Source organism: Lactuca sativa, chromosome 5 (genome assembly GCF_002870075.4).
Source record: "Lactuca sativa cultivar Salinas chromosome 5, Lsat_Salinas_v11, whole genome shotgun sequence".
Taxonomy (NCBI): domain Eukaryota; kingdom Viridiplantae; phylum Streptophyta; class Magnoliopsida; order Asterales; family Asteraceae; genus Lactuca; species Lactuca sativa.
The window spans coordinates 347453101-347470221 of NC_056627.2; the positions used below are offsets into that span (position 1 = coordinate 347453101).

Below are 17121 nucleotides of genomic sequence, written 5' to 3' on the forward strand. Positions count from 1 at the left end.
ATTTTTTTTTCTAAGCATTCTTGCCTTACGAAAACTAACTTCTAATAGCTTATTAGAGTTGTAAAATTGGACATGGAGTGAGTTAGAATTGTCATCATGCATCTACACGACTACACCCCCAGTTCCCCTCAATATGATTGGTGTAGAGTTATAAAATCAATAAGGTGTATCATCATCTCCTAAGGGGGTCACATTAAGATGTATGATAAAATTTGAATTTTTAAACGGTCTGAACTTCTAAGATGATTTGATTTTTCAACATATTGTTTGGTTTTAACCTCTAAACTGTTATGCTGAATTATAATAAAAAAAAAAAAAAAAAAAAGACCATTTAATCCTTTTGTATTATTTTTTGTTGAATTCAAAGAATTTGTTTATTTTTTGATCGTTTTCTTTTTGGAAAATATTGTTTACCGGATGGGACCATGTGAAATAGATAGGGATGTAAACGAATTAGACGAACACATAAACAAACACATTTACTTGTTCGTGGTTGTTTGTTTAAAAATTGCTTTGTTAATGTTTGTTTGTCTTTTTTCATTAACACGTTAAACAAAAATAAATAAGAAACGTTAACAAACATATAATTAAGGTAATTGTTCAAGTTTGTTTATTAGATAAACGAACATATTACCGAACAATATACTAAAGTTCATTTACATTCTTAACAATGAGTAATTCGCAAAAACAAAAATTTAATACTTTTGGTTTACATTATAAAAAAATGTGTGATGCAAAAAAAAATGTAAAAATATTAGGTTTCTTGTAGGAATAAATCTTAATCATATTTGTACAACATATATAGAAAACTGCTACGAACGACATATTACCACGAACAACTATGTTTTACGGGCAACAATATTGTTTGATCTGTTGTGTTGGAGAGAACTCAAGTTGTCCTTCAACGTCCAAAAAATTGTTCTCATCTGTTATTTTGTCATATGTATCATGTCTTCGAATAGTATACGTATATATAATCATATTGCTCCATCTTTTGGGACGCCTACCGTCCTACTACTTCATCTTTTTGGGCACCTAAGAATCTACACAATCTTCACATTCATCAAGTTTTTCGTTTTGATCTTTTTGTGCCTAAAAACGATAATGTCTCTTTTGGATTATTATAGATTAAAATCCGTGTGATCACGACATAAGATTGAATTACCAGTTAAGAACAATAAACAATAAACGATTCATCAAGATATTTAGGAACTTTTTATCGTCGTTTCATTCATTTTTTGATATCTTTCTTGCAATGGACAAAATCGATAATCGAACATTCCTTGAAATAAAACCCCACCTAATTAAATCTGAAGGGTTGCGTTAGTATTTTTCGTATTTAATTTATTATTTGTTTAAAGTTTTATTTATTGTATATAATATGTTTTTCTGTTTTGATAATGTACTAGGAAATAGGGATGAGAATTTGGCCCGAAACCGAACCGAACCGAAAACTGAACTGAATCGAGAACCGAACCGAACCGAGAACCGAACTGAATCGAGAACCGAACCGAATAAGCAATTTGATTCGGTTTCGGGTATCTATATAAGACGTATCCGGTTTTCGGGTTATTTGGTCCGGGTTACCCGAATAAGGGCTTATTCGGTCCAAAGAACCGAACCGAATATGAAGATTCGTTTTTTTTTCCTTGCACAACATACGTATTTGGTTCTGTCATCATCACAATCGATCACAAAAAAAAACAAATCGAAGATCGTTACCCACTTAATACACCAAATCGAATATCCTATTACACCAAATCGAGTCGACTACTTCCATATTGATGATTGCGACAATTTTGTTTGATCGACAGTTGCTGCTTGCGAATTGCTCCTTCCGACAATTTTTTTCTGATCGACAATTGCTCCTTCGACATTAGTTTTTGATCGGCATTAGTTTTTGATCGACTTCCGTACTTCAAACTTCTGTGAATCATCTCCTCATCTTGTTTTCTAGTTTTTACTCCATTCAATTCGTGGAAAATTGGGTTCCAAATCAAGAAACACAAGTAAGAATTTGTATCTTAATCTACTATGTATGTTACTCATTGAATACTCAATCTTTAAATATGTTATTATGTATGTTATCAATTGAAATTTGAATGTGCTATGTTAACAGTTAACTTTTTTTTTCTATAAGTCCAAGCAATAGGGACTTTGACCTTGTATAAGAGAATTTAATGAAAACAACAATATATGTTCTTTTATTTGTTTCATTCCATATTGATGAAGTTATTCAGGTTATATACTTATAGATAGATTTTTGGGTGTTTTGGATGTTTAATTTTTAGTGTTTAATTTGTTTCTTTAAAAGATTTGTTATGAAATCATAAGCTACAAAAGTAATACAAAATATTCGGGTTATTCGAATCATTAATCATCTTGTACATGTTATTTGGGTTATTCGGGTCGGAACCGAACCGAATCGAATAATACCCGAACCGAACTGAACCCGTATTGCTTATTTGGTTCGGTTTTCGGTTCATAGAATTACCCTTATTCGGTTTTCGGTTTATTCGGTTCGGTTCGGTTCCGACCCGAATAACATCCCTACTAGGAAATATCAAATTGGGATGAGTGGTCAATAATTTGCTAAATATTGCAATTCTTTTCACAGTTGTACTCTATTGCCATGGGATTAAGTCAGTGTAGCCGTGATTTTTGCTAAATTCCATGTTCAACTTTTACACGGTTTTGGAGTAATTAAAATAGCCGAAATGTATATATTTGATATAAATACCTGTAGAACATCAAGCACCAGTGGTCTAGTGGTAGAATAGTACCCTGCCACGGTACAGACCCGGGTTCGATTCCCGGCTGGTGCATTTAATTATGCCATGATGAAAATTGCGCTCCATGTAATGTTGGGTCATTACAACAGTTCGATATTTCGAATTTAAGCGCTTCTGAGCATATTCTTTTAAAATTTCTTTACATCTGAATTAGTCCTTTTTAAGAATTTAACGATTTACGTAATAAGCTAGTAATTAAAAATAAAACAAACATATATTTAAAGTCAACATTTTAAATACCTGTCTTATAAGTTTATAATTTAATCTTTTCCTTAATAAATGAAGTTTTTTTTTTTTTTTTTTTTTTTTTTTCTTCACATGTCAATCTCTTATTAATTTTAATACTTGTTATTTTGTGGTATTTTTGAAATAAATATTATCCATTTGTCAATTTTTGGTTTCTTTCAATTTTTAAAATCAATGTCATATAGTTATATATGTAAAGTATTAAATATCATATATATGATATTAAATTGCAATAAATACATTTTTTCTTTTCTTATTTTAAAGTTATATATTAAAAATTATTTTTAGTTTACACTTTAATGTTTAATTTTTTTAAAATCAACTCGTGTAATACTCGGTTTCACACCTAGTGATACTTAATATTTAAACAAATATTTAGTTAACAACATAATTACAAGTATCATTACTAGAATACCAAACAAGTGGCTTGCGTCTTGAGAAGTTAATTATGAAAAACTGAAAACGCTTACAAACTATTCGATAAAGAGATCACATGTTGCTGTGTTATACTCATAACAAATATATCACTCAGAGAGCATATAATCATGATTCAGGTACAATTACTAACGAATCTTATAACCATACACAAAAACTCAACTACATCACATTAATCATCTCTATAAAATCTCAAAATCCCCGTTATGCCCTTTACCCCAAAGATTATTATAAAGCAACAAATCAAGCTCATATTCCATCACGCCATAATGTTTTCAATGGGCGATGTTTTATCCATTCTCTTCACAATCCCAGCAATAACCTGATTTAAAATTCAATTAGATCCACCAACAAGATGACATGTAACCTAATTTAGGGTTTAAGGTTTAGGGTTTTTACCTTTCCAGGTCCAAGTTCATAACTCTTTCCCAATCCCCTCGATAGGAGAGTCTTCACTGTCGTCTCCCATTGAACAGGCGATGTAACCTATCATATAATAATTTTAATTTTAATTTTTATTTTATTTTTTTTTATTTAAATTGATTGCAAAATAGAAAGGTTACCTGGCGAGCCAATATTTTCTTAATTGTATCGGGGTCGGAATGTGGTTGTGCATCAACATTAGATATGACTGGAATTCTTGGAGTTCTGATTTGGGTTGCTGCCAATGCCGATTCCAGTTTCGACAATGCCGGACTCATGAAACCGGTGTGGAATGCCCCCGCAACAGCAAGCCGTACCTAGGGTGGAATGGAATGGAATGGAATGAGTTGTTACATTTCATATCAATGGAATGAACAATTCCATTCAATCACACATACCGTCATTCGAGCCTTGAATGATTTGGCTTTTGCTTCCACCGCTTCAATTCCCTTCACGCCTCCAGAAACCGCATAGTTTCCCTGAAAAGGTAATCATCAATTCATTTTCCATTTTCCAAATGTAAACTTTATATGATATACAGGGGCAAAATAGTAAATAGTAATAAGCATTACAGTGCATAAATAATTTGCAATTTGAACTTTCTCAGCTTCCTCAACTTCTTCATTAGCTGCATCACAAAGTTGTTGCACCTTATCTGAATCTAGTCCAATGATACTGGCCATAGCACCTCTAGAAGCATCCGCAGCTTCCTGAACGTATTTGTATCTTTTAGAAATTATATCTCTTTCAGCAAAAAAAAAATAATAATAAAACTATCAAAGAACACAATAACAGTAGTATTGTTGACTTGCTTACCTGCATTGCTTGACCTCTTAGTTTGACCAGCTTGAGACCATCTTCAAAGCTAATAATATAGTAAAATGCATAAAGAATGATTTTTTTCTAAAGCAAAAAAAGGGTAATAATGGAATTTGGAATCCTATCAAAATTGCATGGCTCACCTAAATGCTCCAGCAAATGCAAGAGCAGTGTATTCCCCCAAACTTAGCCCACATGTAACATCCACTGAGTCAATTATTTGTTGACCTCCATCACGTGCACGTAGTATCTCAATTGCAGCTAAACTAGTAACATAAATAGCTGGCTGCAATTTTTTTAAGAAAAACAGTATTCCAATAAGCAAAATTTATATCTTAAGGTCAACAAGACAAAACAAGTTGTATTGCATCTAGTGTGCATTGGACTGAGACTGATGTCAATGGGACAAAAATTGCAGCTTTTTGTCCCACCCAAAAAGACGTGAATGCCCTTCTCACCCTCATCATCAAAAATAGCCCTAGAAAACTTGCCTGACTTAATACGGTGGAATCCAACTTTTCTTTTGGGCCGTTGATGCAAACGTCCAAAATGTCAAACCTTCATGCAAAGATTCATATTGGTGATTGAGTCAATGACATGAGTTAATTTTGCTCAAATTTTGAACAGTAGATGAGAAATGAGAAATGAGAAATGTGAAATGAGAAATGAATTTAAGTGATGTGATGCAATCTCATGTTTTGAGAAAAGGAATTATCGAGCTAACCCTAGAATTTCATTTGCCTTGTTGTACAACTCTGCAGCAGCTGGCACCTTTTGAGCCTCTTGTCCCATTCCAACAGCTTGTGCGCCCTGAAACAAAATGAGATATGAAATGAAAACATTTTCATCTTTGCAAGTTCAGTTTGATTGCTACCAAAACGGTTTATCCTAATTCCTAAATCAAAGTTGCATACTTCATTGCTAGTGAAATCTCTAGCTACTTCAAAATCATAACAGTTGTGTATAAATCACGGTAGCTCAACATGAATCAAAACAATGATAGCATTTTCATCTTTGCAAGTTCAATTTGATCGCTAACAGCATTAACAATGAATCAGAATAGTATTTCCATAGATCGTTTTCATAATTCTTATCAATCACAGTCCAATTCAAACATTGAAACTAAATCAACTACTTTAAATTCTCGAATCTGACCTGACCAGGGAAGAGGAAGGCGGTGGTAGGCTTGTAATCGGCGAACAGTGCATCATCAACTGCAGTGGTAGATCCAACAGATACGCTCATAGAAACCCTAGATTTATCCAAATTAAGACGACGAAACCCATGCTTAGAAGCCCCAAAACAAAGAGAAGACGAGCTCCTCAACGGATACGAATCAAGAGCATCAATTGACACTTCATGCTTCAGCGAAACCGAAGGAAGGACAAGGGAAGATGAAGCCATTGTTGAGTGAAGATTGAAAGGTCTGAGAAATCGAGGGGAGTTGAACCAAATGAGAGATTGGTGGGAAACAAGCATTCAGTGGTAATGAATTTGAATTTATATATGAGGGTTTTGAAATTGCAGCGGAGATTACAAGGGTAACTTGAAGTCCTATGGAGCATGCCAACTGCCAACGTTTGGATTGATGTTTCATTGTTTTGTATATGAGTTCATAATTTGACACTTTACCCCCTTGGGATTTCTCAAGCTATCAAATTGAGTTCAAGTTTAGGGTTCTTTTTTATTATTAAGTTTTGCATGGATGATATGTTTAATGGATAAATAGGTATCTATATATAAAGTTTGTTTCATTGTTAAATAACGCGAAATTTTTTAATATAAGGACATGGCTATTTTATCCTTTTGTCTAGAATGATATTGGACAATAAATAAATATACAATTATTTGATATCAATAATGATACAAATATAATTACATGTAAACACAACATGGTTAATAACTTAAATTAAACACAAATTTAAACATAGCATCAATGATAACTCAAATCTGGATGTACTCTTTTATAGATTTAAACATAAATGCTAAATTCTGCCCCTTTTATTTCAAACCCAAAATAAAATGTGAAATTGGAAAAACAAAGTTATTGGCAATTTTGTAAAATGAATGACCAATCTATCATTTAACTTGTTAAATCATTGTTTGCATTAATTGTTTGTATTAAATAAAAAAGAAACAACTCTATATATCTTAATTAGTCAAGTCATCATTTCAACTTTACACATACAACCTCTTGAACTACAATTGAGTTCTATTTAACCCCCACTTCTTTAGTTGTTTTCTAAAAAATATGCAAAAAACCGTATCCAAAGGAGAAATGTGTTCTAACAAATTTATTGCTGCAACATGGTCTTAATAATGGGCTTGGTTCAAAGTCTATTTTAGGATACAATACTTATAAGAAGTGGCATACCTACATAATGATAGACCTTGTATTATAATCATTTATCATAACTATTTATAAGAAGTCAAACACAAGCACCTTAGTTATTAAAAAGCCCTTAAAGCCAGTCCTAAAGGGTGGCCATAGAGATAATTCATCAAGATGTACATGTCCAAGTTTGTAGAAAAAAAAAAAAAAAAGCTCCCTATTAACATTATTAATCAAGTAAGTAACCTCTAAAAGCAACAAATTGTTTCTCTTTCAAATATTAATAAGTAATATGATTACATCTTGTTTGTTGCCATGTAATGTAAATATACATCAACCAAACAACTTTTATTCCATAAATACCCTTTTAGTTTATATACATATCCCCCAGTATAGACATGAAATTTTTCTAGAGTAGCAACTTTTTCATTCATTCTACATATAATCAACTGCCTGAAGTTCATTGAATGTCTCTGATTCGCTCCTTATTACCCTTGTTTTATCGCCTCTTATTTCTAAAACCTGGTCAATGAAAGTCAAACATTTTACAACATTACAAAACATATTTATAATAAAAAAAAAAAAAGTAAAAAGAAAAGGAGTACGTTTTACCTCAGGTCTTGAATCAAGAACCCCACTAGACATCCCCACATCAATGCGCCAAATGCTACAATTATACTTACTGCAAACAATATAAAATACCCTTTAAGTTATTACATTCATAAGTCACTTTAAAATATATACTACAATTATTATGAAGACATTTTGTTGGTGATTTTAGTGTCATCTGACCATTTGAACATGAACATGATGATTGCTTACCAATTGACACCTGTAGTTTGTGGAGTATGACCCACCACCATAGCTTTTGCTCCAACCACTTGAAGTGTAGTGTCAAGTATAGACTGAATCTGTAACAAAAAACATGTTTTCATCAAGTCCCAAATATAAACATTTTGATATCATGAAAATAAACTTTAGTCACCTGTTCAATGTGATAATCTTCTAAATCAGTGGTGTCTCTAGAGTATAAACGATTCCACACAACACTATCGTATCCTCTAGTAGCTATAAATGGTATTTGCGATTCATCATCTTCACCAACATTATTCATCCATTTAGATACCTCATTGTTTATCTTCTCTATGCCATAAGTAACTAAAACACCACCAAGAGGAAATTGAGCTTTTGTGGTGTAAATTATAGTTATAATCTAATGAAAATAAATTTTTTTTTACCATGGTGGGGAAGAAGGCCACCATGACAAAACACCCAATCATCAACTTTAAGAACAACAGGGTGTCTGGCTAATTCAGATGCTAATGGACCTCCGGGTCTTAAAAGAACCGATCTTGCAATTACTCCCTTTTGCCGCTGTCCTAATATTACCAATACGCCATCATCATCATCATCATTACAAAAAAAAAAATAATAATAATGATAATTACTACAAAAAAGTTAAGATTAATATACTGATAACCAAAAATTACCTTGACTAGGTTCCATGGTCCCCATGAACTCTGTGCCAATTTACGTTCTTCTTTCCAACTTTCTGACACTTGACCCCAGCTTGAGAAAGCATCTTCCCAATTATGTTCACAATCATCCAAGTATTCTAGAAAGTCTGAACACTCATCAAATGCCCCCGAATCAACATATCTAAAATCCCCTTCAATGTTCATAGTTTCATGATTTCCATTCACCTAAGATCATCAAACAATGGTACAGTTTAGATTTTTGGCTAATATGAAAGAAGGATTTTGTCCCATTGCTAGACCAAAGGAGTTGACTTTGACTTTCTCATAGACTACTACTGAATAAGGGTAATCAAGTCTTTTACTTGTGTAGTAAGAGCATCAAGACCTTAAGTAGCAGTAGTAGATGGTTGAGTATTAGTTAGTGGTTATCGAAAATTGCAACTGAATTTTTGGAAGCGTGAGCTCTGGAAGAGTCCTAGTCTCTCGAACATTTGATTCGAATCCAATCCAATTGATCTTTTGATTTTTTTTTTTCTTAAATTTGATTGTATGAGTGTATAGCACCCACATGGGCATATGTAAGAAAAATGGTTGTATGCCTATAAACGGAGTCTAAGGCGAATACACTTAAAGTATTTGGTTCTTTTCTTTTCTCCACTTGTTTTTTTGTGTATAAAATTGAGTTAAATATTTGGATATTGTGGGTGTAATTGGGGAGACTGGCTTGAGAGATTTGTCTATGTGATTGTAATAATTTGCCATATATACCCATGGTTTTTCCAACAAGTACAAAGTCAAATAATGATGCTATTAAGATTCATCTATATTCACATAACATAACCAAAAAACATAGTTTCTAAACCAACCTGAAAAACAGCACCACCATGTTCTTTAGCCTGTATTTGCAGTGACCTTAATAAAGATAATATAGCGATTTCATCTTCACCTCTGTCGAGTATATCTCCAAGCTGAACCAAGACCTGGTCAAAGGGTATAAATGTAAACAATCACATCACTTATAAAACTTCATAGATGATCAAAGCATTGATAAAGACTTACTGTTTCTTGGCCAGTCCAAGTGTCTCTACCATCTGAGCTCAAGACTCCAGCTAACTCAAGTGCGCTTCTTGCTTTGGAAAGATCCCCATGCAAATCCCCAACTGAATGAATTGATTTCATATCAACATCTCAATATATCAAATTCAAATGCTCCCTTGTTCTAAAGATAGAGATGTTTCTTCTATTCAATACGCTAATAACATGTATATAAGATTACTACCAGTAATTTATTAACATGATTATAGTACTCAACCAAATCAATTGATTTGATATGGACTTTCAAAAATTCAAAATTAGATTTCAATGTATAAATTTTGAAACTCAATGTTGCAGATAACATCATGTAAATTCACTAGAGCTCTTTAAGTTTTAAGAAGATAGTATTAAATTATTAATTCGTCAACAAGTAAATTGAATCGCAACCGAAAAGAACAGTAATCGCAATTAAGTTTTCAAATGAGGAAACTTGAAATTTGATATAAAGGTTAATCGATAAGTGCATTTTGATTAGCGAGTATTCAAATAGGAACACTTTTAAATCAAATTATACATCCAATTTGAATTTAGGAATTACTAAGTTTAAATCCCTAAGATTCTCTACAGGGAGGGAGAAACAATAAGAGCTAACCGGCAACGATGCGGCGACCGGGAGCGGATACGAACGTCGGAGGGTCACCGGATATGACTATGGGTTTTAAGGAGCCGCCGGCGCCGGTTCCGTAGTTAAGAGAAGTTGATGATGGAGCATCAATGAGTTTGCGACAGTGCTGAGAAGGTGGTTGCACAGGTAAGGAATTGAGGGACAAGGAAGCCATCACCATTTCTGTGTTGCTCACTTGGTCGAAGCTTGAATAACAATGGCGGATGGCGTCCACTACAACCACGATTTTTTTATCTTCGCTTTTTTGTCTCCGATTTTTTCTTCGTTGCTTTCTAAACCTTTCACTAATGTGCAATTTTGGTCCTTCGACTATTTAAGTAAGAGAAAGAGAAAATTACACGAATTGTCCCTATGGTTTGGATTAATTTGCACGCTTGGTCCGTAACTTATTTTTATAACTTCGAAAGTCCCTACCGTTTGTTTTTGTTATGTGTTTGGTCCCTGTCTTACCTAAAAGACTATGCCCTTGATTTTTTTAATTTATTTAAATAAACACACCCGAACCCCACCCCTTCGTATTATATTACCCACCCTATCATTTTTTATTATTTAAATAATAATCATTTTAGATAAGACGAGGACCAAACACGCAACAAAAACAAACAATAAGGACCAAACATGTAACAAAAACAAAGAGTAGAGACCCTCCAAGTTAAAAAAATAAGTCAAGAACCAAATATGCAAATTACTCAAAACCATAAAGACCATTCGTGTAATTTACTCTAAGAGAAAATGATAGAAATAATTAATTTTAAATGTGTTATTCCAAACTACAGTTCACATTTCAGACTGCTTTTTAAATTATTTTTCAAAAAATGCTCCATTCTAGGTTTCATCTTCAAATTTAGGAATTAGTTTTTGATTTTTTTCTTGTCTCTTTGGAAAAAAAATATCTTCTTTTGTGTTTAAAATTTCCAATTTGAACTGTTTAATATCTGAAAATTTTCAATGAAATGTATGATTATATGCACTAATATTGTATATAGTTCACATTTATTATGTTTGTTTAACTTTTTGTTATATTTAAGTAAAAAATTCAAAATTTCGGAATTGATCATCGAATTTTAGATTTGTTCTTACAATTCCAAAGTTTTTTTTTTTCAAAATCCGAAAATTTAGTCCTAAATCTGAAATGACATTTTGGAATATATATATATATATATATATATATATATATATATATATATATATATATATATATATATATATATATATAGCATGTTAGTGGGTTCCCCGTTATTTGATGACCCTACTTTTTCTGAATATATATATATATATATATATATATATATATATATATATATATATATATATATATATATATATAAGTTTCTTATTTCGGGATTGTAGACAATAAATAGATCAAGTAAAGGTCATGGGCTTTAAGGGAATATGGTTTAGACCCTAATGGATGTTGATAATATTGGTTATGTGATCTAAGCCTTTGGTTTGTGTTGGAGTCAAAGGGTAAAAAAGGGAAAAGTGATGTTTCAAACTTCTTTCATGGATTATAGTTTTTATTTCGACATGTTTTAAGACAAAATCAACTAGATAGAAGTGTGGGGCTCGTCAATACCTTTCCTTTGATATAAAGATCGTCAAAAACGGAGTTAAAACGAAGAAGTTATGGTTGTTTGAAGTTGAGTGTAACACCGTAATTTTACAAACAATTTTTCACTTTTTAAAGACGTATTTTCATTCATAAATATTATAAAATCTCATCGTTTCACCTATCAATCTATATAACACAACCCAAGGTCATAAAGTATAAAGACTCCTCATGTGTGTACTGATCATGGTGGCGCCTTCCCGCGATCCTCACTGGTACCTGAAACACATAACACCAAACACTGTAAGCATAAATGCTTAGTGAGTTCCCCAAAATACCACATGCAACACATATTAACCACTCGAGGCTATAACTCTGTATGACCCTCTGGTCAAAGTGTCTCAGTGGGACCCTCCAATCCCATAACTCTGTGGACCCTCTGGTCCTAACTCTGTTAACTCTGAATCACATATAACACAGAATCATAAACATAACACACAGGATACAATATACTCTGTCACATAACTCTAATTACCACTCTAGGTAAAGTATAGTGAGAAGACTCACCTCGGATAACTCGGTAAACCTCGGACTCTGAAATACTGCACTAGCCTCCGCCTATTCACATAAATAATTACTTTAATTAATACAACTTCTAAAGGCTAGGCTAACCCCTTTCTATAAGTTCTCTAAGAAGGGTAAAAGACCATTCTACCCCTCTAATGGCTCATAAGTCCAAACACTGACTGAACCCTAAAAGTCAACAAAAGTCGACGGTCAAACTTTGACCAGACTCGGCGAGTTCATGTGTGTCCTCTTCGTCCCTGGCCCTCACTCGACTCGCTGAGTCAACCCCACACTCAACGGGTTATCACAGGTCACGAATCGCGGGCAACCCAACTCGACTCATCGAGTCCCTTATGGGCTCGACGATCCTCCCATGAAAACACTTATCTGATCTCCTGAGGTCAGATCTGCTTCTCTAATCTATAGATCTGACTTCCCCATGACCAATAAACACGTAAAGGTCGAATCTTGGTACACATGCAAGGCACTTTAGGCTTATTTTGGTGAAATCTCTTCTAACATGGCAACCTATGTCCATTTCCTCCATAGAACCACAAAAAGTAGCATGGTTCAGGCTCTTTGGACCTCAAGAGGTCCAGATCTGGAGTTTAGCACTCAATGGGACACTATACTCATCTAAACAAGCCATAAAAGGGTATAGAAAACCCTAAATTCAATGCTCTTAAGCAAAACAGAAGGATAGGATCGAATAGCTACCTCAAACTTGAAGATCCAAGCTGGAAACCCTCTGAAATGCAATCCTCTTGACTTCCCCTTGCTGGAAACACTTTCTCCTTTGAAAAATCACACCTAATATGATCAAAAAGGCTCAAAATCTCTCACAACTCGCTCACAATCGCTAGGGTATCTCTCTCTGGACTGGTAGCCGCAAATGGAGGCCATAAAGGCCTTTAAATAAGGCACAAACCCCGAGAATTAGGGTTTCAATCCACAGCGCGGACTCGTCGAGTCCACCCTTCCCGACTCGTCGAGTCCGTTCATTAATCCAGTCAGCATTCGCGGTCCTACTCGACGAGTCTACGACTCAACTCGTCGAGTCCCTCCCTTTTTCTCAAAAATAAATGATAAAATATAATACCTGGAATTTCGGATGTTGCATTGAGGTAGGTTTAGGTGAAAACAATCGCCACGACACGCCGATTAGTCAGGCCCAAGCCCATGATTTTTAGGGTTTTCAACATATTTAAGCATAAGGTTATGAATTTTTGGCCATTTTATCAGCCCTCATCACCTCTAGAACCCATTGGGAAAAACCCTAGCCTCCGCCTTCAAGATTTGAGCTTATCTTCTATCCTCTTTTCTCTTTTGGGTGCTTTTATGATATTTTTATGAGGTTTAAAGATCAAGAAGGTTCTTTTGGTTGCAAAGAATGATGCTTCAAGTTGGGATCCATTAAAGACACTACATTTGTGTACTATTGTAGGTATAAAGTTCCAATATTGCCATCTAGTTCTTTAGATATTGTCATTTGGGGTTTTGCACTTTTGGTCCATTTTATGGATGATCTCGGAGTTGAGTGGACTCCAACATCTTTTGATCAGATTAGAATGCTTCTTAGACCTCATGGACTAGAAAAGTTGCGAACTTTTTCCTCCCTTTATAGCCTTCAATATTTGAGCTTATCTTCTATCCTCTTTTCTATTTTGGGTACTTTTATGATATTTTGATGAGGTTTAAAGATCAAGAAGGTTCTTTTGGTTGCAAAGAATGATGCTTCAAGTTGGGATCCATTAAAGACACTACATTTATGGAATATTGTAGGTATAAAGTTCCAATATTGCCATCTAGTTCTTTAGATCTTGTCATTTGGGGTTTTTGGCACTTTTGGTCCATTTTATGGGTGATCTTGGAGTTGAGTGGACTCCAACATCTTTTGATCAGATTAGAATGCTTCTTAGACCTCATGGACTAGGAAATTTGTGAACTTTTGCCTCCCCGTATAGCCATGCAAGTTATCTTGGTCTCGTGAGTCATTTTGGTGTATTAAAGTTTAGATATTGGAAGCTTGAGACATTGTTATGGATAAATTTGGAAACTTTATCCATCTAAATATCATGTTGATTCAGATCTGAAGGTTGGAGACTTGGACTTAATGGATTAAGTTAAGAAAGATGCATTTTTGGGTCCTTTAAGACTTAAAGTCTACATCTTGATGGTTTGGACATTCCTAATGGATAAAGTTAGAAACTTTATCCATTAAGACCCTGGAAAGGATCAGATATGAGCTTTGGAGATCCTAAAGTTGGAAGAAAATGGATTAAGCTTGTTTGAGTTGTTCAGACCAGTCCTTACGACATGGCTTAGTCTGCTACGACATGGCGACTGGGGAATCATCGACTGTTTTGGCATTTTTTTGCCCACGACGTAGCTAAGGAAGGCCATGACGTGGAGGGCCGATGTTGGCAAATTTGACCTTAAAACTTGCTATACAAAGTGAGGCTTTCATATCTCTTTCACCATTCATGCAAAAAACCATAACTACGTATGTATGTGTGTTTCTCTATACTTTTAGTTTAAGACATGAAGATCACACTCTTGCTTATGCTCTCTTTATGTTCTTAGTTAGATAAGAACATAAAGCTTAAGAGTCTTAAGAGTTCATACAAAAGAACTAGCATTCTACATCAAGTTGATTCATTATTGGTGTCTCTAAAGTTCTACATTCTTCATCAACGTCCAAGTCTCTCAAGAGGATCCAAAGAACTACAATGGTTGTAATTTTTCTCCATCTCTTATTTGGTTGGTATTGTTTTCTTTCCAAACTTTGCAAGATGATCCTTGGTGGGTTATAAACTTGTTTTCTTGAAACTAGTTTTTGAATAAAAAACCAGCAGAGTAATATACATATTTTTGGATATATCGAAATTACTCGGCTTTTATAATGAAACTTTATCGTATATCTTAGTTAATGGCCTTTATAGTGAGACATTACTCGTTACATAAGTTTAACTAATTAGTATACCCTATTGACCATAACCATTAATCATCGGAACGAGATACGTATGTATAGATCTATATGGGTTAACACCTCCATATACGGTTGCTAGCTACAACCTCGACAGATCAATTGAAGCGGGTGATAAGTATCTTCAGTCATTATCCACGACTTCTAATGAAGTGTCATAAGGGGTTATATCTTAACACATAGATCAGTTATAGGAATCACTATAAGCATTAACTGGAATATTTATCAAGGAACCACGAATTCAGTTTCTCTTTTTATCAAACATGGTTTTAACTACAAAAGAAATATTTTCAGATTTTTTAAAAGTATTATTACCGCGGTTAGCAAAAAACCTGTAACTCTCACCAGCCTTTGTGTTGACTCTCAAACAACATGCACTCTCTAGAGATTACTGAACCAACTTTTAGCAGAAGCGATAGTCATGTATTTCGGACAATCTAGTCTTCTCTAGTTTTTGTTATATCGGGCTATCTGTTAAGGCAAATTCATGAACTTATTATTATTATTGTATGAACCATGTATTTGAACCTTAAAGTGGGATATAACTTATGTGTTCTTATTGTTGTAACTTGCATTGTATATTCAATTTGCTTATGATCGATGAACTAAGTCGCAAAACCCGACATGTTCCGCCGCCTCGGTCGGGGGTGTGATAAAGTCCATCTTTTACTTTCAGACTTCCCTTCTTTAGGTTGAATTTATTCTTCGAGTTAGGAATGGGAAAGATTTTCAGTTGAGGGTGTGAAAGGCGGTTGGGATTGAAATTGGAATTGGAATTGGTTTTGCGTTTAGGTTTGGGGTGTGGGGATTGGATTTGGAATTGTTGTGGCATTTGGAATTGTAAATAATAGCTAGGAACACCATCTGCAAACGCTTGGTTTTGACATAAAATCGATGGATCAATTTGTGGCCGGTAAGGTGGTTGTGATGTCTAATTGTAATTGAAGACTGCAATTCGATTGGAAGCATTTTGGTTGGAAGAGTTGAGATTATTTTGGTTATTGGAAGAAATTTTGAATGAGTGTGTTAATTAAAATGAATGGTAAGTATTTATATATAATGATAAATGTGCTAAAAAAAAGTTAGCCATTTGCCAACGTTCACCTCCAATAGTCACCCAACATCCATATTTTTCGAATTTGCCTTCGGTGGAAAGCTACCATCGATATAGTACCGGCGGTGAAAAATGGGTAAGACATGGTGTTTATCGTCGATAACAGTGTCAAATCAACTTACCAACGGTAAGCAATGCATGACAACGTATAGCCTATGTGAATAAGAAGTTATATTGTATACTGTATATAGGTTTGTGTTTATATTGATTTTTTAATCTAATTATCATATTAAGCTAATTCAAGGATGATATTGTTTTTTAATATATTATATATTTTTAAGAAAAGGTAATTTATATTTCATTTTATTTCCATATTTTTAATATTCATATATATCATGTTTTTTTAAATAAAAAATTATTATTTGTTATTTTATAACTCCTAAATAATTTGATAAGATAGTCAAATAAAAAACATTCTTATATATATATATATATATATATATATATATATATATATATATATATATATATATATATATATATATATATATATATATATAACACCCTATCTAGTTTATCATTAATACAATATTTTTAAATTTGAATAAAATTGTTATCATAACTTTTAATTTACACGTAACAAAATTTGCAGGTGTCTAGATTTTTGCATTAATCATACGACATTAAAAATTTTTAATCAATGTTATATAACTATGTTTT

General features: G+C 33.4%; 2 protein-coding genes and 2 non-coding genes across 5 annotated transcripts; 2 read left to right on the plus strand and 2 right to left on the minus strand.

The window, feature by feature from the left end:
- The first annotated feature begins 2754 nt into the window (after window positions 1-2754).
- Window positions 2755-2825, plus strand: TRNAG-GCC (transfer RNA glycine (anticodon GCC)). The gene has a single exon. It is a non-coding gene; the product is annotated as a tRNA-Gly (tRNA).
- A 7-nt stretch (window positions 2826-2832) lies between these two features.
- LOC111913211 (small nucleolar RNA snoR114) lies at window positions 2833-2914 on the plus strand. The gene has a single exon (XR_002857465.1). It is a non-coding gene; the product is annotated as a small nucleolar RNA snoR114 (small nucleolar RNA).
- A 600-nt stretch (window positions 2915-3514) lies between these two features.
- On the minus strand, window positions 3515-6300 carry LOC111912883 (uncharacterized). 2 transcript variants are annotated; one of them, XM_052763728.1, is made up of 10 exons: window positions 5871-6300; window positions 5440-5525; window positions 5207-5273; window positions 4859-5001; window positions 4713-4761; window positions 4469-4606; window positions 4295-4375; window positions 4037-4213; window positions 3873-3959; window positions 3515-3795 (listed from the first exon to the last, which is right to left on the minus strand). In XM_052763728.1, exons 1-10 carry the CDS (start codon window positions 6192-6194, stop codon window positions 3733-3735), a joined length of 1215 nt encoding a protein of 404 aa, XP_052619688.1. In that variant the 5' UTR covers window positions 6195-6300; the 3' UTR covers window positions 3515-3732. The 2 variants fall into 2 exon arrangements, with proteins under 2 accessions (XP_052619688.1, XP_052619689.1); XM_052763729.1 differs by having other exon boundaries at window positions 4859-4997; window positions 5203-5273.
- Window positions 6301-7296: 996 nt separating this feature from the next.
- On the minus strand, window positions 7297-10524 carry LOC111912893 (shewanella-like protein phosphatase 1). The gene is made up of 9 exons (XM_023908634.3): window positions 10213-10524; window positions 9585-9685; window positions 9392-9505; window positions 8538-8750; window positions 8286-8421; window positions 8033-8205; window positions 7870-7958; window positions 7660-7729; window positions 7297-7569 (listed from the first exon to the last, which is right to left on the minus strand). Exons 1-9 carry the CDS (start codon window positions 10403-10405, stop codon window positions 7483-7485), a joined length of 1176 nt encoding a protein of 391 aa, XP_023764402.1. The 5' UTR covers window positions 10406-10524; the 3' UTR covers window positions 7297-7482.
- Between the last annotated feature and the right edge of the window lie 6597 nt (window positions 10525-17121).

Coding starts and splice junctions, on each gene's coding strand:
- LOC111912883 (XM_052763728.1), bottom strand. CDS start 6,194: ATGCTTGTTTCCCACCAATCTCTCATTTGGTTCAACTCCCCTCGATTT. Junction 5,002..5,206: donor ATTCCACCGTATTAAGTCAG/GCAAGTTTTCTA, acceptor AAAAAATTGCAG/CCAGCTATTTATGTTACTAG. Junction 4,376..4,468: donor TTGCAAATTATTTATGCACT/GTAATGCTTATT, acceptor TTACCTTTTCAG/GGAAACTATGCGGTTTCTGG.
- LOC111912893 (XM_023908634.3), bottom strand. CDS start 10,405: ATGGTGATGGCTTCCTTGTCCCTCAATTCCTTACCTGTGCAACCACCT. Junction 8,751..9,391: donor ATGGTGGTGCTGTTTTTCAG/GTTGGTTTAGAA, acceptor TGATGATCTTAG/GTGAATGGAAATCATGAAAC. Junction 7,730..7,869: donor CAAACTACAGGTGTCAATTG/GTAAGCAATCAT, acceptor TATTGTTTGCAG/TAAGTATAATTGTAGCATTT.